The following is a 26,482-nucleotide window of genomic DNA, read 5'->3' as shown; positions in this document are numbered from 1 at the left end:
GACATGAGAAAATAAAATTTTGTATAAAATTATCTTTATTTTGATCTCATATTAAAAGATACTCTAGTTGGCTATAGAAATCTTTTGGCTCCTATTGTTGATTTCAAGAAGTCATTCAAATTATTATTCCTTTGTAAGTAATAAGCCTTTTCTATTTTGTTTTTTTAAAGATCTCCTCTTTGGTATTCTTCAAATTCACTATATATTAGTTTGGACCTATTTTATTATATTAAGCTATCAACTTATTATGGTTCTTAAAGCTAAGGATTAATATATTTCAATAATTTTGAAAGGCTATCATTCATTAGTACTTTAAGTATTGTTTCTCCCTCATGTTCTCTCTAACTTTAGAATTTTATTAGATTACTAGTGATCTGGTGCACGGATTCATGCACATTGAAAGGAAATTAATTAGAAGGTGTCTCATAGGGTGGGACTGGGCAAGATGAGCTGGGCACACCCTGGAGCCAACCTACCCCAATCACTCCCTAGCATCTGTGGAGTGAGTAAGATCCCTCCGGTAGGTGGGGTCCCTTGGCCTGGTCTGTCAGGAATGGGGTCAAAACCAGCTTTCCAACATTCCCTAAGGTACCCCTGTGAGAGGGCACTCTGCAAAGTTGCTGTCATTCAGGATGTGGAACGCAAACACAACTGTGCAATAAACCAGATTCGGGGCCAACAGTGTCCTAGCAACAATATGACCCATGGCCAAAGGTGGAATTGCAGTGCCCTGCGAGGAATTAGGCTCCCTCCTATCCAGTTTTGTGTGCATCACTTGAGAACTGCTACTGCCAGGTAACTGTAGCTCAACAGCTCCTGCGTTGAGCATCTGCTCCCTGGTGATCATTGTGCATCATAGTGACTGGTTATAGTCAGACACTTAGCACATTAGCCTTTTATATATATAGAAACTGAACCTTTCCCTTTTATACTTCATGTTACATATTCTTTTGTTTATCTGTATGAAATTTACTCTGAGCAATTTTTCTTCACATGTATTTTTTAATTTTCTAATCTCTCTTTAGTGATAGCTAACCTTCTATGTAACATCTATTTTCAAGATTATTTTTTTCTTTTATAGAAGATCTACTTAAAATAAACATTTTAAAAATCTGTTTTTTCTTGCTCTTACTCCAATAATGTTTGGATTTTTTCTAATGTTATCAATATCTCCTTTGATGTCTGTGTCATCTTAATTATAGTTCCTTTGTAATATGTTTGATTATTATTATATTAAGTTATTGGAGAGGGTTCCGTTATATGTTATATCAGCTGACTCTTGCTCATGACCATTTCCTTAGGCATTTGTTGTTGTGGATTGTAAGCTGATATTCAGCAAGCATTTATTTGTAGTCATGTCCATCTACAATGTTTTTGTATAATATTAGTTTTTGCAAGTCAATCTAGAGGTACCCCATCTTTAAACCAATTTAATATTAATGTTTCCGCTTAAAAACCCCAAATCAGGCAGATAGTATACATTTAACATCAATCTCATATATGATTAGGCCTAAGGTTGCTAAATTTTGGTAGAAATACTTCTAAACCTCTCTTCATTCAGAATTCATGCTTGGATAGACAAGTTTCCTTTCTGAATTTTCATTTTGTAGACTAATTTTGTATAGTTCATTTTATGTAATTAACCTTTTTGTTGAGGTTGAGTCCTTCAGGATCTTGGTTTTATGTAGGAGTATATTTCTAACATTTTACCTGGCACAGTCCTGATTTATACCTGTTGCCCTGGTATAATTGTTGATAAAACCTCCTATCACTATCAAAAGTGTTCCAGTTTAGATGATAAAGTATAATACCCCAATCCTTAAGCAGGAATATGCTGGATATTCTAGAGGAAAAGAAAAGCCAGATTGGGTAATCTGAAGAGGGAAGAATGGTTAAAACTGAACTCAGACTTATTTTGCTTAGCATAATATAATCAAGGTCCATCCATAGTGCCCCAAATGTCAAAATTTCAGCTTTCCTTATGGGCAAGTAGTATTCCTTTTGGTTGGGGGCACACAATGCAATATACAGTTCATGTATCATAGAAATGAACACTTGAAACTTATAAAATCTTATTAACCAACTAGAAGCTCAGTGTATAGAGTCATGCACCAGTGGGGTCCCTTGGCCTGACCTGCAAGGATTAGGCCAAAACTGATCTCCGACATTCCCTGAGGGGTCCAGGATTGTGAGAGGGCAGTTCTTGGATGATGCATGCCAGAATCAGGCTCCCTCCTATCTGTTTCCTGGTGCATCATCTGAGAACCACAGCTGCCAAGTCACCACAGCTCAGCAGCTCCTGTGTTGAGCATCTGCCCTCTGGTGGTCAATGCATGTCATAGCTACCAGGCAGAGTGTCTTTCCCCTGGTGGTCAATGCGCATCATAGCTACTGGCTGGTCAGCCAGTCAGCTGGTCTGTTGACCGGCTGCTTAGGCTTTTATGTATATATAGATGGCACCCCAATAAGTTTAACTAAAAAAGAAAATTAAGTAAAATCTCAGACATTTCACATAGTAGAATTTTCAGTGACATATCTCCTAGGACAAAGAAACAAAGGAAAAAGTAAACAAATGGGAGTATATCAAACTAAAAAGCTTCTGCACAGCAAAATAAACTATCACCAAAATGAAAAGGGAATCTACAATATGAGAGAATATATTCACCAATGATACACCTGATAAGGGGTTAATTTCCAAAATATATAAAGAAATCATACAACTCAAAAAAGGAAGACAAACAATCCAATTTAAAAACAGGCAAAGAACTTGAATAGACACTTTTCCAATGAGGACATATAGGTAGCCAACAGGTACATGAAAGCATGCTCAATGTAACTAATTTTCAGAAAGATGCAAATTAAAATGACAATGAAGTATCACCTCACACTTATCAGAATGACTATCATCTATAAATCTACAAACAGTTGCTGGTGAGAATGTGGAGAAAAAGGACCCCTCATGCACTGCTGCTGGGAATGCAGACTGGCGAAGCTACTTTAGAAAACAGTATGGAATTTCCTCAAAAAAATAAAAAATGGAACTCCCATTTGACCCAGCCTTCCAATTCTGGGAATATATCTTAAGAATCCTGAAACAGCAATCAGAAAAATATATGCACCCCTATGTTCACAACAACATTATTTACATTAGCTAAGATCTGAAAACAGCCCAAGTGCCCATTAGCAGATGAGTAAACAAAAAAGCTGTGTGATACATTTACACCATGGAATACCATGCTGCTGTAAAATAGAGAATTTTCTTACCTTTTGCAATAGCATTGATGAACCTAGAGACCATTATAGTGAAACTAGAGGCCCAATGTATGAAATTTGTGCAAGGGGCTCGCCCCTCACAGTTGCAGTGGCTTGCCTTGGCCCTTGCAGCCATAGAGGCTTGCTTCAGCCCACAGCCCAGCTTGGTCCAGAAGGTCATCTGGAAGGACGTTGGGAAGGTCATTCAGCTGTCTGGTCTAATTAGCATATTATGTTTTTATTATAGGTAAGTGAAATAAGCCAGAGAAAGACAAATACCACACATGATCTCACTTACATGTGGAATCTAATGAACAAAATAAACTGACAAAAAAAATAGTAACAGAAGCATGGATACATGGAACACACTGACAGCTGTCAGAGGGGAAGAGGGTTGGGAAATTGGAAGAGATTAACCAAAGAACTTGTATGCATATCTGCATAGCCCATGGACATAGATAGTAGTGGGGTGAAGGACTGGCTGGAGGGGAGAAGTGACAAAGTAGAGGATATCTATAATACTGTCAACAATAAAAAATAAAATTTAAAAAAGAGCTCAGAGAGGAAGGTAAGGGCTAGTTTATTGAGTGCTTTCTAGGTAAGGAAAGGATATTAGAATTTGTTCCAGGTATGATTGGAGGCCATTAATGGATTTTAAGTCAAAGAATTTTAAGCATCTTCTGGTTGTTTGTTTTGCCTGACTATCTAAAGGTATATCTTTCATGCCTTATGTATTTTAGTGGTTAGCCAAGGATTTAGGCAGAATTTGTACTCAGATTTTGGGACATACCCTCTCAGTGGTTATCTTGCTTCCAGGGTTTCCCCCTGAATTTTCAGCTCTTTGGCCAGCCTTGAGCTATATCCTCTGAGATATTGTTAATGGAAAAAAAACAAAAACAACAACAAAAAAACAACACTGAAACCTGTAAAGAATTTTTGTGAGTTTATTTGAGCCAAACTGTTGACATATGCCTGGAAGCAGAACCTCAAAAAATTGAGATAATGCTCCGAAGAATGGCTGGTTACATTTCTATTTATATATTGCAATCAAAGAAGGGACATAGGTGGGTTACATGAAATTCATTGGTGATGGAATAAGGAGGCGGAAGAAAGCAAAGCGGTGGGAAACCCCTGGGATTGGATAAAAATAAAATGATGGACTCTTACTTAGGTGAGTGCAGGAACAATTAACATGATAACAAAGGAATTTGAAGCATCTGTCCTGGAGCCCACCACATTTGGTTGTGCCCCAGGGGCTCCAGAAAACAGGAAGTTACAAGTTCCCCAGACATCTCATAGATATGTTATCTTAGAGGCCAGAAGGCAAGTGGGCTCAGTAAAGATCTAAGTTGACCTTTGTCTGAGAAAATATCAGCCTAGGACATGACTACCCACTATAACCTGTTTGTAGTTTAAATATTTAAATTTCAAACCATCTTTTGTGGTTATTTTAGGTCTCTGAGTTTGCAAGACTGCCACGCAGGCCTCCCCTGAGCTTGTCAGGTTAGCATGTGGCTCTTTTCCTTCACAGATATTAAGCCAATAAGATTTCTGCCAAACTGTGGAAACCGGTTTGGCTCAATGGATAGAGCATTGGCTTGGGGACTGAAAGGTCCTGGGTTCGATTCTGGTCAAGGGCATGTACCTTGGTTGCGGGCATATCCCCAGTAGGGGGTGTGCAAGAGGCAGCTGATCGATGACTCTCTCTCATCGATGTTTCTAACTCTCTATCTCTCTCCCTTCCTCTCTGTACAAAATCAATAAAATATATATATTTTTTAAAAAAAGATTTCTGTCAAACTTACAATTATCACCCAGAACAATTCTGTTATCTGTAATGTTGTGGAAGACTCCACTATTGTTTCTGTCTGCATTTTTTAAACATGAGGTCTTCCTCATATTTGTATAGTATAGAGGTTAGCTAGGATTTGGGGCAGAGTATACTAGTATACTCAGATTTAGGGTACCATTCCTACTGTGGCTCTCTTTCTTCTAGGACTCTCACCCCTAAATTTTCAGATTATTTGCCACTTCGAGCCAGTAAAGCTGTGTTTTTGTACCATGTGAATTTGAGGTTTGGGGGAAAACCTTTAAGAAAAAAAAAGCCACAAATGTAATTTAATCCATTGGTATTGCCATCTTCCAATGGTAAACTTTTCTCAAGTATTTGCCTGCTTTTAGTCACTTTCTATTGCTTTAAAATAGTCTATCTTTCTATTTACTTATTCAAATTTTATAAATAATAGCTATAAGAGGATATATCCAAATGATTTAGTCTGCTGTTACCAAAACATAGAACATTTATTTTAATTTGTGTTTATATTAACAGCAATTTTGAAAATTTTCATGTTTATTAACCATTTTTATCCATTTTATGAATTTTCTGTTAATGATGTCATTTTGTGTTCCTTTTTAACTTACCTGTAAGAGTTTCTTATTACCTATATTAAGATAATAATTCATCAAACATTTTTATTTGAGGCTTTTATGAAATACATTCTAAAATTTAAAGTTTTGTATTTGTGGTGATATCTGCATAGCCCATGAAGATATAGTAGCGTGGTGAAGGACTGGCTGGAGGAGGGTATGTGCCTTTGATCAGAATTGAACCCAGACCCTTCAGTTAGCAGAGTGACTCTCTAACCACTGAGCCACCCAGATTGGTATGGTTAGATTTTATGATGGACAGGGCAATGTTGGCAGTGACTTTCCTAAGAAAATCTTGTCAGATATATTCTCTCTGTACTTACTGATCTCCCTGGCATTATTTTTTAATCAATCATTTGTTGTACTCACCCATATTTAATGTTAATAGGCTGCTACATCTCTGCATCAGAGGAAATATTGCAAAATAATTAGTATTTGCTAAAGACATTGTGTGTCCTTACTAGAATGCTACTCAAACATTGTTCTTTCTTTTTTTTCCCTAGGAGTACACCATTGATGTATTTTTTCGACAGACATGGCATGATGAAAGACTGAAATTTGATGGACCGATGAAGGTCCTTCCATTGAACAATCTTCTGGCTAGTAAGATCTGGACCCCTGACACCTTCTTTCACAATGGGAAGAAATCGGTGGCCCATAATATGACCACACCTAACAAGTTGCTCAGACTGATAGACAATGGAACCCTCCTCTACACAATGAGGTCAGAAAGTGATATCCCTTTCTAAAGTATACTTGGGGGTAGTACTAGGGTTTAAAGCAGCATGTCTTAGGCTATCCATTGAAAATTATTTCAAGTTTACAGATTATAAATGCACACATAGGTGTGTATTCTTAACACATTTGCAGATATACATACTCATATAAATTGAGAGTTGGCCATATGAACATTCTAAAAAGCACAGAGATATATGTTCATGATGTGTAAATGCTGCATACTCCAAGACACATGTGCACTAATACACATGCATATACATTTTCAAAAACACTTAAATACACAGATTCACAGCCATATACATAGGCATGAAGATTGTGACAGTTAGAATAGGCTAACTTTAACTGTAACAACCAAGTACTATGATGCAGAATTATTAGAATTGCATGAGATAATGATGGATATTTTCTGAAACATACAATACTATATATATATATATATATATATATATATATATATATATATGCAAAATTGCAGCAGCATATGTTTAATACCACATGGTATTAGAATGCTGAGGAGTAAAGTTTCCAAAGAACTTAAAACTATCTTCTAAGCCAGCAGTTGCTAACCTTTCAGACCTCACATACCACCAGTTGGTGACCACTGTTTTAAGAAATATATAATGAGTCATCAGAAATATAAAATTGTGATGATTTTTGTGCTTTGGGGGATTGTGGGGTTGTTATGCTTTGGGAGTAGAAAAGTATGATATATAGGATTAGGTAAAAGAAGCTTTACAGTTGTTTGTATAGAAAAATAACACAATAATCTATACTAATAAAAGCCTGGGTGGCCCTTGCATGCAAAGTCATCACAAGATGGCTGTCAGATGATGGCCCGCACACATCGGAGGTGGGGACCGGTGGGCTTTCTGCACGGTGAGGCCTGGAGGTCCCACGACTCTGCGTGGCTTGGAGGAGGCCGGTCCTGGTGTCTTCACCCCCTCACAGAGGAAGCGGGTTCTGGTGGAAGAAGTGGGTCAAGGCAGGGGAGGGCAGTTGTGGGTGATCGGGCCATCAGGGGAGTGGTTGGGGGTGATCAGGCTGGCAGGCAGGCAGTCAAGTGGGATCGGGCTTAAACTGGCAGTCAGACATCCCCTGAGGGGTCCCAGATTGGAGAGGATGCAGGCTAGGCTGAAGGACACCACCCCCGTGCACGAATTTTATGCAGCAGGCCTCTAGTCTCTCTACATAAAAGCCTAAGTGACTGAACGACCTAATGACCTGTAGCTATGATGCACACTGACCACCAAAGGGCAGATGTGCCTCACAGGAGCTGCCCGCTGGTGGTCAGTGAACTACCATAGCCAACCTCCAGCAGCCAGCCAACCTCCCCCAGCTAGCCAACCTCCCACAGTCCCTCTCCCTGGTAGGCTGGCCCCATGGGCCCAGATTGGGGCAGCCAGCCAACCTCCCATGGCCCCTTCTCCCAGCCAGCCAACCTCCCACAGCCCCTTTCCATGGCCCAGATTGGCCCCTATTGCTGGCCAGACAAAGGGACCCCACCCTTGCACAAATTCATGCACCCGGCCTCTAGTAGATAATAATACAAGATTAACCTCCATGTTTTGTGTACTCTCAACTGTAAACCTACTTTTGCCCAACCCTATATTTTTTATTTTTTAAAATCTTTATTGCTGAAAGTATTACATACGTCCCTCTTTTTCCCCCTTTCATATCTTCTGGCTTGCCCCCACCCCCACCCCTGGCACCCTTTGGATCCCACTCTTCTGTCTGCCAATTCTGGGCTTCCTGTTAGGTACATAGGTGCTAATCACTTCCTGTCATGAACTATCCTTTGGCTTCCTGCAACCTGCTTGAAGCTCCAAGCAATCCACAGTTTGTGTCTGTCTCCACAGGCCTTGGCTGCAAGCAGGAGGGGCCAATCTGCCCTCTAATGTAAGTTTGTTAGCATCATGGGGCCCAGGGCTGAGTCATCAATTTCCCTTGGTTCCCTGGGCTCCACCTCTGCCTGCCTTTGCCTGCTAGCCAGCTTTCAATCTTAATCATTCAACAGTCTGTTTCAGAAAAAACTTTAGGTGGGGGAGGTGCTGTTTAGCTTTCCGGGAATATGTGGGTATATTTTCCTGTCCCAGAGCTATTCTTCCATGAGTGGCCCAAAATATTACTCTACCCTTGACTGGACAGAGATAATAAGCTGGAAAAATAGAGCTTTTATCAGTTCTCCTAGGAGAAAATATCAGTCTGATTCCCAGGATATTGGGGCTGATTCCCTCTGCCCTTGGCCAGTCACTGAGGGCTCCTTGAGACTGTTCAAACCCATAAGCTTGGCCTCTGCTTTTGTTTCTTCAGAAAAGCTCAAAATTCAGGGTGTGGCATGCAGGGATCCTGCAGGTGGGACAGGCTGTATCAAGTAGGGTGGGTCTTATTTCTTTTCCTACCATGAAGCTACTGGAAGCAGCTAGCTCCTTTCAGGAAAAATGGCCGTTTTGGTTTGAGGGCCTACAACCAAATGCTCCTGGCTGCTGTTTTGCTAAATCTCCCCACGCTTCCCACCCCAGTCTCCTTAGGCACCACAAGTTGGCACTCCCTCCCTGCACAAAAGCCTCAGGTGTGGCTGCATATGAAAATCCCTGGGTTCTGGGGGGATGGAGATGTGGAATTATAAAGAAGACTGAGGATGCTTATTGAGAAGGGCAGAAGATGAAGTTGAACAAAGGATTAGCCACCTGAAGATAGAGTTGGATCAATGGAAAGAAGATGACCATTGGGCCCTTAATTTTAATCTGAATTGGACAAGTTTAGGAAGATAGGAGTCTATGCAGAATGCCCTTGTGCTTATTCTAAAGTATACCATAGAGGAGGTACAGAAGTTTAGAAGCATGATGAAGCCATTCGTTCCCTTACACAGTATATGCTTCACCTTGGACCCAGGACAATGGGTCCAAAGGAAGATCTAAATTCAAGACTGAAAATAAATGGCTCTATTTGTGACACCATAATTTATTCATCTGGTGACTTTTTTTATTCTTTGTAAGATACACATTACCTGTTTTCTCATTCAGGTAAAAATGTAGCTGCTACCTTCTTGAAGACACTTAAAAAGCACAAATTGGATAAGGTCTGAAGAACACTTAGATTTTTTCAGAAAGTGTTTGTTACTCTACCAGATTACTGTTATTATTTTTGATCCTCAGAAATTATATCTAGATTCCATGAGAAAACTAGAGAATGATAGCTTCTTAGAAAATCTTACCAAGGATTGCAGGGCTGTGTAAATAGGGCAGTTGATAATGAAGCTTTGTCTTGTCTCATCTTGAGACCTCAAGACAACCATAAAAATGCAGGCCAAAGCTCATTACTTGCTGCATACTTCAGCAACACACATACTAAAATTGAAAAGATATAGAAAAGATGAACAGAACCCTGGTCAAAGTGATGCACATGTTTATGAATTTTTCATTTTATCAGACATAAATATATAGGGAACTGCATTTCTATTAATTACATTTTATTTATTGATGAAGATATGGATACATATATTTATTACATTTTTATTTATACCTATGGTATATGAATGTTGCAGTTCCAGTGATTATTTGAGTATGAGGGACAAGTACTCATTGAATTTAACTAGATTTTATCCCATTGACCCATTTATGAGTGCTTATCATGTTTGTGGATTTTGGAATAAGTGCCGATCTATAGAATAAATAAGATACATATCATGCTCTTAATGACCTTATTGCTCAATGGTTAAAGCAGATATGTGCACAGGTAGCTGCACAATAATATAAAAGTCCTTAAACAGAATTGCAAAATATGTTAGAATTACAGTGCAAGGAACATCCAAAATCATGTTATGGCATCAAGGAAAGTTCTAGAAAGAAGGCAAGGCTTATTCTATATCCTGAATATTTAAGAAAGTGTAGGTACAGGGTAAGGTGGGTATTCTAGGCAGAGAAAATAACATGCATAAAGGCAGGTATTCATGAATTGACAAAATTCATCATAAAACTAAGGATACAATGATGAGCAAAGATAAATGAGGTATCTGCCCTCACTTATATTTTAGTGGGGGAAAACAATTAAATAAATCATGACAGTAAAGTAGAATAAAGTGAGTCTATGGAGAATAGCTACAATGAATTCCAGAGGAATTCACTTTTAAACCGAGATTAAAAAGAGGTGAAGGGTTAAATTAGAGTAAAAGATAGAAAGAAAATGTTTCATAGAGGATGGGGGGAGGGAGGGAGATAAAAAGGGAGGAAGAGAGAGAGAGAGAGAGAGAGAGAGAGAGAGAGAGAGAGAGAGAGAGAGAGAAGAAGAAGAAGAAGAAGAAGAAGAAGAAGAAGAAGAAGAAGAAGAAGAAGAAGAAGAAGAAGAAGAAACAAGAAGAAGGAGAAGAAGAAGAAGAAACAAGAAGAAGGAGAAAAGAAGGAAGGGGAAGGAGAAGGTATGAAGCCCAGGGGAATGAGAGAGTAGGTGGTAATAATACATTAAAGAAACTAAAAGAAGTTCAGTGTTACTGGAACACAGAAGAAAGTGCAGAGAAGTGGCCTGGGTTGAAGAAGGGGTACTTATAAGCTATGTTGGCATAAAAATTATAGGGTTTCATTAAATAGTTTATTTCAAAAGAATGATATGAACAGATTTGCATTTTAGATAGATCACTCTGGAAGCAGTGTGGCAGGTAGATTAGAGGAAAGCAAAGGTGAAAATGAGGTGTCTAGTTTTATGAGTGCAATATTCTAATAATAATAGTAATTACTATGTACTACAGAGCTACTATTGCCACTTTATTAAAACAACTCTAATCTTCACAAAAACTGTTAAATAGGTTTTCTATTTAATTGATGTAGAAAGTAAAGCTTAACATTAATAATGACTTATGCAAGATGATGCAATTATTAAGCAAATTAAGGACAGTCTGGCTTCAAACTGCTGCTATTTCCACTAAATAAGGTATTTTTTAAATATATTTTTCTATTGATTTCAGAGAGGAAGGGAGAGGAGAGAGAGATAGAAATATCAATGATGAGAGAGAATTATTGATTAGCTGCCTCCTGCATGCCCCCTACTGGGGATTGAACCTGAAACCCAAGCATGTGCCCTTGACCAAACTTGAACCCAGGACCCTTTAGTCTGCAGGTTGAGACTCTATCCACTGAGCCAAGCCAGCTAGGGCTAAGTAAGATTTTTTTTTTTTAGAATATGGATCTGTTATATGTTCAAAAGGTAGCACTGGTGGTATGTAGCGCCTGATTGGAATTTGGTGAGGGTCAGGATGTTGTATGGGTGCTTCTTTTAAGTAAATGAGTCCCCTAGGATAATGGAAGTACTAAAGGTTAAGAAAAAATGATAACCCAAGTGTTAACATTTTCATTGAATGTTAAATAAAACATTTTCATTGAATGAAAAAATAAGCTTTTGGAAAATAACAATGATAAGAAAGTATATTGGGGAAATGCAGCCAAATAGAATACCTGTTTGGAAATATTTCTGCATGACAGATGAGGGATAATAGTTTGGAAGTGATACAGCATGTTTATTCTGTAGTTATAGGGAGACATTATTGTGGGTTTTTTTTAAGTGAGCAACATGATCAGATCATTCATGTTATAGTTCAAATATGACAGATTTAGAATATATGTTCTGTAGTAATACAATGCCTGCATCTTCCTCTGTAAAATGGGCTAAATCAAAACAATACTTGCCTCACAAGGCAGTTGTGGGGAGTAATATGGCAGCCATGTCAGTTGCTTGACATATGTCCTGGAACATGTCCACCTTTGTAGAGGTGTTTGTGTTAATGTCCCTACTTTTATAATTTGACACAGTGGGATTTTGTAAAATTGAATACATTGCACAGAGTGTCTTCTATATATTAGGTTACACAATAATAGGGTCCTATACTTAATGTAGAATTAAAGAAAATAAGCATTCATTTCTCCATCGTGCATCATCAAGAAGAAAGTGGTATTTTTCTGAACCAATTAAGAGGCTTGCTGCCATATTAGACCTTCATGCCTTCCTTTATCCTTTGATTATATGAGCCAGTTTTGCTTATATACTTAGAGTGTTTCAAAGACAAATATTTTGAAAGATAAATTGTGCATGATGCCAGGACTTCAAATCCTAACATCTTCTCTTCCTACTTTAGATGTAAATGGCTTGCCCTTATGTCTTCATTATAGAGACTACCTGTGAAATGAACAGTGACCAGAGAAAGCATTTAGGTCACATTGCTAGTTGTTTATGATTTAATATAACCAAAACAACCAAGCATTGAAAGCTTTATTGCGCATGGTCCTTTTTTTTGTAATGACTTTAGGAGATCCCACTTAATAGTTCTTTATTCATTTAGCTCACAACCAACTCACAGAAGTGATTCATACTTAGTGAATCTCACTCTAATGAATAGAAGTAAGAGCATAGACGATAGAGTGGCTCATTTTGGACTCTGAGAAAGCTTGTAATGAGAAGGAAATCAAGTAATAGTACAAGTCTTCAGTCAATTATAAATTATTTTTTTGCACTTCACATGGTGATATTAACCCCTATCTTCTAAGAGCTCATATCTTGCAGAAATGATAGGACACGTTGTTTGCAGTATTATAAGGCATAATAGAAGTTTTACAAACAGCCAAAAATGAAGTGCTGTGAGCTAAAAACTACACGTTTCATCATGATTTGGAGGACTGGACCCAGATATGGAAGAGCATCAAAGGGGAACTGATATTTGAGCTGGAGGGATGGAAGAAAGAATGTACTCCCAATAGGTCCTCACACATTTGTTCTTTATTCTCAAAGGCAAGATGCTGATCTCCAAGCAGATTGAGTTATAAAGCTCACTCTAACACAAGGGGGATTTATAGATCACCGGAAGATTCTGCTACCCCTAAACAGAATAGAGACCTATGTTGTAGTGACACGAACTTTAAAATTGGAATTAGGAGCTCCAGCTGTGAGTCCCAACTCTGGCACAGATCAATGGTATAATCAGGGATAAGGCATTTCTCCACTCTGGACCTCAGTTTTGGTTTTTTGGTTTTTAAATGGGCTGAAAATACCTACTCTGCCTATCTTGCAAAAATAGTTATTTAAAAGAAGCATTTATTTGTGTCCCAAGAACTTTTGGCCCAGAAAGGAACTCACTACAGACTGATTCATTTGCCTCTCAGCATAACCATTATGGCTTGTTGCAGTTTAGGTTCTTACAAGGGTATTTCTTGGATCACATGATCTCACACATCTAGAGGAAATAATGAACAACACAAACAGACCCAGAGAAAGAGAACCAGCGATCAGACTCTCAAACCTCAGAGGGAAAGTAAGGGGGGATGGGGGTAAGGGGAAGAAAGCAACCAAAGGACTTGTGTGCATACATATAGGCCTAGCCAGTGGCCATGGACAACGGGGGGGGGGGGGGGGGGGAGCATATCTAGGGAGGGGTTTGGGATGGGAATGGGGGAATAAGGACAATTATGTGAGACCATAATCAATAAAAAAATAAATAAATTAAAATAAAATAAATAAAGAAACAAACACAAACAAACAAACAAACAAACAAATAAATAAATAAAAGAAGCATTTATTGACTATCCAACCACCATACTAAGGATGGGATTACAATGATAAATAGAGACCCTTCTCTCAAGTTGCTCACAGTCGAGTGCAGAGACAGACACATAAACAGAGTGATAACATTATGTGCTGTTAAAAATGACCAAAGAAAAACAATTTAGGCAACACAAACAAACTTTATTAACACATCATGAAGTGAACAGACTCCATAGGGAGAACTGCAAAATGGGGCAGTAGGCAGGAAGCTTTTATAAGATAAAGAATAAGGAACAACAAAGAAAAAACTAGAAAAGATCTGATTGACAGGGGCACATAGTTAACCATGTTTGGCATGAGAAGGCCTGAAGTTGCCTTGGCATTTGGGGATTGTCTGCTTGGGTATACTGTTTCTGGTCAAGCAGAGTTTTACAGAGACATTAGTTATTTAAGTTTCAGTTTGTTGACATGACCCTCCAGGCAGGAGCAGCATTATCTTGGAGCTAGAAGGTTATTTCAACAGTGATAAAAACTAAAGTATTTGTCTAAAGTGCTCTGGGATTTCTGTGAGCCAGAGAACTCAACGATGCCTGTAGGGCACATACAAAGCATTGTGGAAGAGGTAATATTTGAGCAAGGACTTGAAGGAAATTTGATGCACATATAAGGAAAAAATGGCATTCCAGGTGGGGGGCGGGGGCAGAATCAATGTGTACAAAGACACAGAAGCATGAAACCTTTGGTAAAATCACAAGTATTTGAAGATGGCTGGAGAGTTGGAGACAGTGTGAATATGAGAAAATGAGGCTGCAGCTATACATCTGAGCAATTGTTAAAACTGAGATGTGCTTCCTCTAAAGGCTAAATGGAGTGGTAGAGTGTTGACCTTCCAGTCTTTTGCCTATAGTTCCAGGGTTGAGTGGCAAGCCTGAAACAACTGGGATTCTTGTGACTAATATGCTACTTGGTTTGGGTGGTTGATAGTGGTATATTTCAAGTGACTCATCCTCTACTCTTCTACTGGTAACGGCTATTAATTTACTATCTTTTCTTTTTCACCATAAACCCCACATCCTGCCCTTTAATCCACGATGATAGAAATAGCCTGTCTGGCACATAGCCACTCCAGAAGTAATGTTCACCCTTTGGTTTTTAGAAAACAAAAAACAAAAAACAAAAAACAAAAAACAAAAACAGTTCTCTGAATGCAGACCAGGTTGTTCCACTTCTAAAAGACCTAGGTGACATATTGCCTAGAAGCTCATATTGAGCTCCAGAGACCCTTGTCCCTATAAATTTAAGCTACCCCTTCATCCATCCTCTCAATGTGTTGACAGTTTAGCTGAACAATGAATGCATATACTCAATAACATTTAGATGTTTAACTGTTAAGACTCCAGTTAGTTCAGGGACATATTTTTTCTCTAGATATGTTTTTCCTATTTTATGCCCCCATTTGAAAATTTTTATTCTATATGAAAAAAAATCTAGAAATATATTTTCTATTTTTCTGTAGGGCAGATGTTAATAAATAGGTTATTCATGTCCATTTTCTAATTTTTAGAATTCTCAATTGAGTTATGGCATGCATATTTTAAGGCCTGCAAATATGTGCAGAGTTCCCCAGCATTAATGGTAGAAATGTGTTCTAGCCCTAACCCATTTGGCTCAGTGGATAGAGCATCGGCCTGTGGATTGAAGGGTCCCAGTTTCAATTCTGGTCAAGGGCATGTTCCTTGGTTGTGGGCACATCCCCAGTAGGAGGTGTGCTGGAGGAAGCTAATTGATGTTTCTCTCTCATCAATGTTTCTATCTCTCTCTCCCTCTCCCTTCCACTTTGTAAAAAAAATCAATAAAAAAATATATATTTTTAAAAAATAACTATGTTCTAGAAATTGCAGTAGTCAAAGATTAAAAAATGGGAAATTAGCTTAGTAAAGTGAGAGGTATTATCAAGATATGAGAACAAGAGCTTCGTTTTCCAGAAGGGTCACTTTTAGTATGCCAAAGGCAAATGGACACTGAAGACATGGATGTAATAGCATAATGAATTGGATTTTTTTTCTTATTGTTAGTGCATTGGGTGAATTCCCATTTAAAAGCAGATGACATAGATGTGATAGTCAATCTAGTTCAAGAATCATGTACAAAAAAATCCTAAAAATGCAAAGTACTGTATAAGTGCAAAATAAATACTGTTTTTTGTATTAATAATATAGTACAATATAAAAAATCATAAAATAGTATAGTAAGAATAATCTGTGATATGTGTGCTCATTTTGAAAATGTGCATACAGTCAAACGTTGGTTCTCAATTGAACAGTTTGTTTCTTGACCAAGTTGTGCACCGGAAAATATTTCAGTTGTCGAACAAAACTTGACCCAAAGGCCCTTTCATGCTGATACCCTTCTTTCAGATGCCAAAGGAGAGGATGTATGAGTTTGAGCCAGTTTACCACTAAACCTTGAATTCTTACCATCTCAGGAAATTGTGCTGTGAATATTTTCATGTTGTTTTTAGCTTTTGTTGCTGCTTATTATTATTAAATACCTACAGTAAGTCACCATAGGTCCTAGGAAGGATAGTGATAGCAGCAAAGTAAAAATGAAAGTTGTGAGAACAACAATAGAGCTTAAGAAAGAAACAATTGCAAACTATGATAGAGATGTTCAAGTGTTGTCTGATCTGGCTACTGGTGAAATTGATTATTTGCATAATTTTAAAACATAAGAGACCATCAAGAGGTTGATGTTGCTAACGGTGTGAAAGCGTTTGTGAAACAATGATCACAGGCAATTGAGAAAGGTTAAAACAAAATCATTTGGGGGTCTGGAATGGATTAATTCAATTGATATTAGTTCTAATGGGCAAAATGATTTTTTAAAACAAATCACTTCTCAAACAGCCTTCTAGAATGAATTGTTTGAAAACTGAGATTCCACTGTATTTCCAATGAAGATCAGATAAGGGCACCAAATAACCAAGTCACTAATTTGTCTCAATTCCAAAGAAGTAGAAAAGAAACTGTTTACTCAGTGGCTTTAAATCTACAGCAGGGATCCCCCTTTTTTAAAGTTATATGAGATCTTTATTCCAAAATGAGATTTTTTTTTTTATAACAAATGATTGTTTAGCCCTAGTAATTTTCAAATCAGCAAAAATTTATTTGGTTCCATTATGTAGAAAATAGTATAGAAACTGCCCATGAAGGATTACAAAATTGAATAACAGCATAAAAAGGAATATATGTAGAGCAAGCATAAGTTTGAGACAAATTAAGCAACAATTTACAATTATAAACAGTGTAGCAATGAATAACCATGTGGCTATGTATTTTTATATTGTTAGAAGTGTACTTTCAGAGCAAATACCAAAAAAAAGGAAAAATGTTCATTCAAATTGTAAATGCACATTGAGTTTTGTTGGATGTTGCCAAATTTTCCTCCAAGAAGGTTGTACCAATTTATATTTTCACCAGCAATGTATGAGACTGTTTACATAGTCTCACCAATAGAATGAGATATTAAATGTGTAATTTTTCTCCAATCTAGTAGATAAGAAATGATGTCTCCATATATTTTTAATTTGTACTTCCCTAATTATGAATGAGCTTGAATATCTTTTCATTTGTTCAAAGACCATTTTGAAGTCATTTTGTGCATTGTGTGCCCATGATTTTTGCCCATTTTCCTTTAAGTTTTCTTATTTTAAGAGTTCTTTATCAAGATATTAGTCCTTGTTTATGATATATTACAAAAATTTTGTTCAAGTTTAACAGTAGTCTTTTGATTTTTTGTTTGTGTGTTTCCTTTGTTTTGCTATGTGTGAAAGACATAGTAATGCCCTAAAAGATGCCTATGTCCTAATTCTCAGAAACTATAAATATACATGGCAAAGGGTATTTTATAGATATGATTAAATTAAGGACCCTCAGATGGAGAATGTTTCCTGGCGCATTCAACCATCTGAAATAATATCACAAGAATCCTGAAAACTAGGAATCATTCTTAGCTATAGTGAGATGGAAATATAAATGTAGAAAAAAAAGATCAGAGAGCTACAACATGGCTGGCTTTGAAAATAGAGCAAAGGGCCATGAGTCAAGGAATGTAAACAGCATCTAAGAAGCTAGGTAGGCAAGGAAACAGATCCTCTTCTAACACCTCTGGAAAGCAACTCTAGAGTAGGGATCCTTAACTCAATGAGAGAGTATAGCATAATCACTGGTTTATACATTTTTAAACTACCATATTCCACTTACTTTTTATCCCTTATTTTATGTCCCTTCCCACTTTGAGATTTGGATACATGTACTTTTTGCTCGAGGTAAAAACAATATTACCCATGGGTAGCACATGCTGTAGGAAGCAGAGGAAATATTAAAAATCCCCGGTGTGTTGAAATTCAATGGAAAAGACATGAATCACATTGTTTTATTCTGGATCTCAGACCCCAGACTTCTTGTCTTCCCTATATACCACCACCCACCTCATAATACCATCCTATCTTAGAGCTTTAATTAGCATCTATAAAATATAAGCTAACAAAGCACAAAGAACGGAAATAACTTGCACACTACTATGAAGAGGTAGAGCTGTGTTGTAAATTGGGTAGTCTGGCTTTGGAATCCATGCTTTTCAAGACTGTGCTTAAATCCCACTTCTGCTTTTTAATTTTATAAGAGCTTTTCTTGAACTATCATTTACATATGCTAACACTCATCTGTTTTAAGGTTCAGGGATTTATATTAAATATACAGAGTTATGCAACAATAACCAAATGTGAATTTATAACATTTCCATCACTCTCAAAAATCCCTTAAAAAATGTCTAGTCACCATCCATTCTCAGCCCTTGTCCTTGGAAACCGCTAATCTATTTCCTGTATCAATAGATTTTCCTTTCCTAGATACTTAATGTGAATGGAATCATACAATATGTTTCCTTTTGAAAAATATATGCTACTTTTACTTAGCATAATGCATTTGAGATTATCCATGTTGTGTGTATTCCTCTTTGTTAATGACAAATATTCCCTCATATGGAAATTTCATATTTTGTTTGTTCATTCATCATTTGATGGACATTTATATTGCTTCTTTTTTTTGGCTATGATAAATTCATCATTTGATTGACATTTATATTGTTTCTGCGGGTTTTTTTTTTTTTACTATGATAAATAATTCTGCTATTAATAGGTCTTTCAGTGGACGTATGTATTCATTTCTCTTGGGTAGTGGAGACTTGAAGTGGAACCATAACATTTTAAAGGAAAGTTTATGTTGAAACTAGAGGCCCAGTGCACAAAATTCATGCATGGGAAGGGGGTGTCCCTCAGCCCCGCCTGCACCCAGCCTGGACCAGATTGGAGAGGGTACACGCTGTCGGACATCCCTCTCACAATCCAGGACTGTTGGCTCCCAACTGCTCACCTGCCTTCCTTCCTGATTGCCCCTAATCTCTTCTGCCTGACAGCCTGATCACCCCATAAACACTCCCCTGCCAGCCTGATTGATGCCTACCTGCTCCCCTGCCAGCCTGTTTGCCCCTGCTGGCCCTCCCTTGCAGGCCTGGTCCTCCCCAACTGCCCTTCTCTGCAGGCCTGGGTCCCCCCTAACTTTCCTCCTCTATCGGGTTGGTCACCCCTAACTGCCCTCCCCTGTAGGCTTGATTGCCCCCAACTGCCCTTCCTTGCAGGCCTGATCCCTCCCATCTGCCCTCCCCTGCTGGCCATCTTGTGGTGGCCATCTTGTGTCCACATGGGGGCAGCCATCTAGTGTGTTGGAGTGATGGTCAATCTGCATATTATTCTTTTATTAGATAGGATTTTAAAGAAACTGCCAAGATGTTTTCCAAAGTATGCTTTAGTATTATATGTTTCCACCAGTCATTTATGAGGCTCCATTTTCTCCAAATTTTTGTCAATACTTGATATTGTCAGTTTTTTTTTTTACTTTAGTTGTTATAATTCACACACAGCAGTGTCTCGTTGTGGTTTTAATTTGCATTTCCCTAACTATTAATAATGTTGAACACATTTTCATATATCTGTATGCCTTTTTTGAAGTGGTGTTTATTCATATACTTTGCCGATTAACAATACTTAACATTTTTCAAAGTGGGCATCTTATGTTAAGTGTCCTTATCACACAAATAATAATAATTATTATTATTTAAAAGGAGGGTAGGGGAATTTTTTGAAGTGGATGGAAATGTTTATGGCATAGATTGTGGTGCTGAGTACACTACCCTGAGTACAGTCAGGGTGCTTTCTGCTGCAGAAAAAGCTTAAAGAAGTCTTGAAAGTTGTGTCAAGGTAGCGGGAAGGCAAGAAAGGAAGACAGTATAACACAAGAGGTTAGAGAGCTTTAGGATATGTTAAAGAGCCAATGAAAAGAGCACAGAATAATTTAGCTTGTGAGGTACTTGCCCTCATCAATCTCTGCTTTCTCCTCTCTGCTCTGCTTAGGAGGGATGGGCAAGAAGTAGATGGGAAGGAAGATAGGAGAGTTATTATAAATAAATTCGTGTCCTAATCAGAAACCAGCGCCTTTTGCATTTTGCTTTGGTAATCTATTTGTTGTACTCTTATTTTCCATGTCCCCAGGACTGCTGAGTAAATGTAAAATAATTTCCCCTCGGAATTACTCTTAAGAGGCAGTATCGTAAAAATGCTAAGTGAAGAGAAGAAACACAATTTTCTTTATTAAACTCATAGAATATTTAAGTGTCCAACACAAGGAACAGGTTTCTCAGTGAAATACATTTCTCTTATATAAAACTCTTTGAAGCATAAAACCTCCTTTATGACTTAAAAACAGAATGGGTCAATGAGATATTGTAGACTAACCTGAAAATAAAGTTTTTTCCAGGATACAGGGGAAATAAGGGATTAGTTAGCACTAAAGTGCATTGGCAATCTAGTTCCAACCTCTATTGCTTAGATAGGGAAACTGAAAATAAAAGATGGGTAACTATTTATTGAAGGGCACACACTTGCTTTCTGCCTACTGGCCTAGGTAGGGGTCTTGCTAATACACACCTAAGCATTCTTGCTTTAGCCAGCCTGCTTTGAGCAAAACCTAGTGTTGCTGTGCTGATCATTTGTGAGGTGTCACATATTCATCCAGTTTTAACAATTAACCAGGATTGGAGGTGCTTATCAGTTGACAATTTACAACTCAAAGAGCATGATAGGGATTGAATCAAATATAAGCAGGATTTGTATATGATATCTAGAAACAGCTCAACAAATCTAGGTCACAAATAACTCTAAATTTTTCCTTGTGGGTCCCATTTCTATATAGTTGGCTACTATCTAGGTCAAGGGTGGGGAATGTCTGGCCTGAGAGCTATATAAAGCCCGAGAAATAATAATCTGGCCCTGCCAAATTATTATTAGGCATGAATTAATTAAATGTTTGACCAAATAAAGCAGGCTAATTTTTAAGTTGATATTTTTGATGGACTGAAAATGATATAAATATCCAAATATCTTTTTTTGGGGGGGAAAGGTTTCCACCCCTAATCTAGCTTAAGGAAAGTTAAGGTTCAGAAATTTTGAAAGAAATTGGAAAGGAAACCTTGGAATAGATTATTTGAATGTATTAAAGTAGGGGAATGAGTATAGGGCATGGCAAATTGTACCCCATCCAGTTTTCCATTGAGGAATCCATCCACAGTCTCTCTGATATGTTGTCCCTCTTAAGAAACCATTAGCTCTTTAGACTTGATCTCTGAGGTTTTGGATGTCTTTCATCATCTTTGCATTTTTCTGGCCAGTTGCTGTGTGTGTGTGTGTGTGTGTGTGTGTGTGTGTGTGTGTGTATTTTCCAAGAGCCATCTCCTTTAGCAAAGCTATAGTAGTTGCTGTGAGCAGCAGAGGCATCTTTTGTGCCTGTTCATTATTAGAATAATCTTCCTACACATCTCTCCTCTTCAGTGAAAATTTTAAATTGGTTAACTTGCATGATAGCCTACTGAGGAGAATTACTTTAGAAATTAGTAAGCAGTAAATTAATCAGAACCTGCTGTTTTAAAGTTTCTTTAGATGGTGGTAGTAGTTAAGAAAGCTCAGGTAGGGCATACGTTATATTTGTTTTACTAAAAGTGGTAAGGTGCGATTCAGATCTAATTTAAAAAATCTAAATACTGAATAGTGCTTTGAGAGGCTATCTGCTTCATTTACTCCATTCTTTGTTTTCATAAAGATGTGGACCCCCGTGAACCTAAACCATCAAAATCCAGTTATTCTTAGGAGCACTCTATTAATAATAATGGGAACTCAGCTTTATGTTTAATACCATTCAGTTTAGCTTAACTTCATTTTCTGTTCTCCTTACTTTTAGGTTAACAATTCATGCTGAGTGTCCCATGCATTTGGAAGATTTTCCCATGGATGTGCATGCCTGCCCACTGAAGTTTGGAAGCTGTACGTATTTTCTCACATTCTGTTTGCCTGAGTCTTTTTTATTTTTTCAAAAGAAATTGAATATTTAATTTTCTATCCCCCTAGTAATTTCTAAAGTTAAAGCCTTTAATCCAGGGAAGGGAAAATGGGGTTGAGTAGTATTAATTGATCAGGAGAAAGAGACAGTCTTTAATAGAAATTCTACAAAGCAAACCTTATTTAGACTAAATTCATGTTATTAGATTGATATATTAACATCTGTTAAATTGTCCAGAAGACAGAGCTTATATAGATTCCTGAAATAGAATGTCATTATATTTTTGAAATGACTATTCTACCTCCACCTTCATATACTTCTATCCAACTCTCTACAGTAAATAGTAAACAGGAAGAAACTCCGGAGATTTTCTAATTTTTACAGTATTGCTGTTGCTCATAGCTGTAAATCTGACAGAAAAGTTAGTAGCTACACATCCCATTTTAAAATGAATCAGAGAAATAAAAATTGAGAAGAACTCGAGTGAGTTTCTTACTCTCAATTTCAGAGTAAGTTTTATTGGAATCATCAAAGCAATATATCAACGTCTATGTTGATCATGTCTAAATTAGATTTAGCTCAGTATTTTGAAATAGAGCATTTTATAAGACCCAAATAATTATGTTTGACATATTTTTTTTAATCATTGTCAAATATTTACAGATTGTGTTCCAAGCTCTGTTCTAGGAACTTGGAATGCATCCATGAATGAAACAAAAACCCTGCCTTAGTGGAGCTTATATTATAGAGGAGAGTGATCATGAAAGATAAAATAAACAATGGATAAAAAAGTAAAATATAAATTATGTTGTAAAGTGAGAAGCACACTTTAAGACATGAAATTACTACAGAATAATGGGGATAAGTCATGTATAGGTGGAGGATAGGTGTTGCCATTGAAATTTAAAATAGAGTTATCAGCATATGCCTCTTTGAAAAAGTGACTTGAGCGGAAATTGTAAGAAGGCAAAAGTGTTAATAACACAGCTATCTGAGATAGTTGTGCTCCAGGTGGAGAGAACCATCAGGGAGGAGCAAGACCATTATCAGAAAAGTGAATGATTTGTTCTGAGAGCATCAAAGTGGCCATTGTGGCTGAAGAGAGTGAGAAAGGGAGAAAGCACTAGGAGAAGATGAAACCAAAGAGCAGGCCAGGTCATCTAGAGTCTTCTAGGACATTAAAGGGCTTTTAATTTTATTTTGAGAGAAGATGGGGAATGATTGAAATATTTTGAAAAAGTAATTATATTATCTGATTTATGTTGTAAAAAAAATCATTATGACCAAAACTGGTTTGGCTCAGTGGATGGAGCTTCATCCTGCATACTGAAAGGCCCCAAGTTCAATTCCGGTCAAGGGCATGTACCTTGGTTGTGGGCACATCCCTAGTAGGAGGTGTGCAAGAGGCAACTGATTGATGATTCTCTCTCATTGATATTTCTAACTCTATCCTTCTCTCTTCCTCTTTATAAAAAATCAATAAAATATATTTTAAAAAAAGAAAATAATCATTATAAATGCTCTGTTAAAAAATATAAGTATGGGAAGGAGAGAAGCAGGGCATCCGGTTATAGGTTTTAATATTTCAGATGAGAGCTAATAATGGCTCAGATTAGAGTGATAGTGGCAAAAGTAGTGACAAGTAACTTGATTCACTTTTTTAAACAAATAAGAGAGAATGTTTAAAAGTATTTAAAAGATCAGTAATTTAAAATATATTCAAACCCTGAAAAAACTGAAAAACACCAGCTAATCTTCATGAGTTTAGATCTCTTAGCAAAGTAAGTAGCACTATACCAAATCAAAGGTCAAAATTGCCAGTTTGAGGTTTATTTTGCTTCTCAAACTTATTTCTTGAAAGAGCAATCACAGGGTTTATATATTGTATGCCTATAGGCTTATTAATATAATTTGTAAGAATAGCTCACCATTAGCAACATACAGGGCCACAAATGCACACTTACAATAAGCAAAATCAACTGATTAGATCAATTTGTACTTCTGTACTGATCCCTGGAAATTTCAAAATTTTCAACTCAATGTGCCATCATTTCCTGCTTTTGCTTTTTATTTGACATTAGTAGATTCCTTCAAATCAGTAATGTCTCTATGTCTATTATTAAGATGTAATTCTTATAGTAAAATTGTAATGCATTTTCCATTTTGCTGATTTATCAACTACTTTTCTCAGTATTTGGTACTCAGGACAATATATAAATTTCCTGGTAAATTCCAGGAAAGAATTTCCACATAGAAATAATAGTCAGGATGCTGGTTACCCTTGCTGGGGGTTGTACTTGATAAGGGACACAAAAAATACTTCTGGATGCTGATGATATAGGATGTAAGTGTGATGTTTTGGAACAGATACCTGGACTAGAGACTTAATTTAAGCCTCATCCACATAGGTGATATTTAAAGCTATAGCCTGGAGATCACTAGGAAATACTGTGTATAGATAAGAATATCAAGGACTGTTTCCAAAGTCACTACAATATTTAGAGGCTACAGAGAAGAGAATAACTCAGTATATTGAAGGACAGGACAGGTGAATTATGAGGAAACTTAAGAGAACTTGTTGCCCTGGAAGACAATGTGCATCAAGAAGGAGAGAGTGATTTAAATTCTTAAAGTGTGCAGTTAAAATTAACCTTAAATAAACTCTAATGAGAAAGCAATTCTGGAATGGTAGAGTAAGAACTTCTGAAAATATACTCCTCCATAAATTGCCAAAATAAATTTTCTCCAAATTCTAACCAAAGGTTCACAACAATCTGAGGAGTGCTTTAAAAAACCAAACCATACCAAATCAAACCAACCAACCAAAAAACACCTGGTTCTCAGTAAGACCAGGGAACCCTATTCTCATCCTCTTCTTCCCCACTCTCCAGATGCCTTGAGGATTTAAAAAAAAAATTAAAAAAAAAAAAATATATATATAATTGATTTGTTTACAGAGAGGAAAGGAGAGGGATAGCGTTAGAAACATCTATGAGAGCCCTGGTTGGTTTGGCTCAGCGGATAGAGTGTCAGACTGCAGACTCAAGAGTCCCAGGTTCAATTCTGGTCAAGGACATGTACCTTGGTTGTGGGCACATACCTGATAGGGAGTATGCAGGAGGCAGCTGATCAATATTTCTCTCTCATCGATGTTTCTAGCTCTATTCCTCTCCTTTCCTCTCTGTAAAAATATATCTTTAAAAAAGAAGCATCTGGCCGAAACCGGTTTAGCTCAGTGGTAGAGTGTTGTTCTGCGGACTGAAAGGTCCCGGGTTTGATTCTGGTCAAGGGCATGTACATTGGTTGCGGGCACATCCCCGGTCGGGGGTGTGCAAGAGGCAGCTGGTCTATATTTCTCTCTCATTGACATTTCTAGCTCTCTCTCCCTTCCTCTCTGTAAAAAATCAATAATATATATTTTTTTAAAAATTAAAAAATAAATTAAAAAAGAAACATTGATGAGAGAAACATTGATCAGCTGCCTCCTGCACACTCCCTAGTAGGGATGTGGTTACAACCAAAGCACATACCCTTGACCTGAATCAAACCTGGAACCCTTCAGTCTACAGGCCGATGTTCTATCCACTGAGCCAAACCAGTTAGGGCGAGGATTTTTTTTTAATAATAAATGGTCAATCTATCAGGAAGGTATAACTATTATAAAGTTATAACTATCATAAACAAGAGAAATTAGAAAATATTTTGCAATGAATGAAAATGATGCACAACATATCAAAATTTATGGGATGCATCAGTTTAAAGCCGTGTTTAGAGGGGAATTCATTATTGTAAAGCATATATTAAAAGTAAGTAAAAATCTAAAATCAAGAACAAGCCAAACCCAAAACAAGAAGAAGATAATAAATACTGTAGTGAAATTAAATTAGAGAATAGAAAAAAAAATTAAAGAAAATTAAAGAATATAAAAGTTAGTTCTTTGAAAAAATAAAACACACACAAACAAACAAACAAACAAACAAAAAAAAAAACACCACACACACATAAAAACCAAAAACAAAACAAAAACAAACAAACAAACAAAAAAACCCCTGACAAACCTTTAGCTAGACAGACCAAGGGGAAAAAGAGAGAGAAGG

At 37.1% G+C, this 26,482-nt stretch overlaps 1 protein-coding gene across 1 annotated transcript in view; it reads left to right on the top strand.

Annotated features, from left to right (window-relative positions):
- The window catches only part of GABRA3 (gamma-aminobutyric acid type A receptor subunit alpha3), a 206,284-nt gene that overhangs the window by 101,071 nt on the left and 78,731 nt on the right, over nucleotides 1-26,482 (top strand). The window contains exons 5-6 of the mRNA XM_036413166.2: nucleotides 6,183-6,403; nucleotides 22,287-22,369. Coding sequence (XP_036269059.1) covers nucleotides 6,183-6,403; nucleotides 22,287-22,369 — 304 coding nt within the window. The remainder of the gene's footprint in view (nucleotides 1-6,182; nucleotides 6,404-22,286; nucleotides 22,370-26,482) is intronic.

Source organism: Pipistrellus kuhlii, unplaced genomic scaffold, assembly GCF_014108245.1.
Source record: "Pipistrellus kuhlii isolate mPipKuh1 unplaced genomic scaffold, mPipKuh1.p scaffold_m20_p_49, whole genome shotgun sequence".
In the NCBI taxonomy this organism is placed as follows: domain Eukaryota; kingdom Metazoa; phylum Chordata; class Mammalia; order Chiroptera; family Vespertilionidae; genus Pipistrellus; species Pipistrellus kuhlii.
The sequence above is the reverse complement of the archived record's forward strand: the minus strand, read 5'-3'. Positions and strand labels throughout refer to the sequence as shown.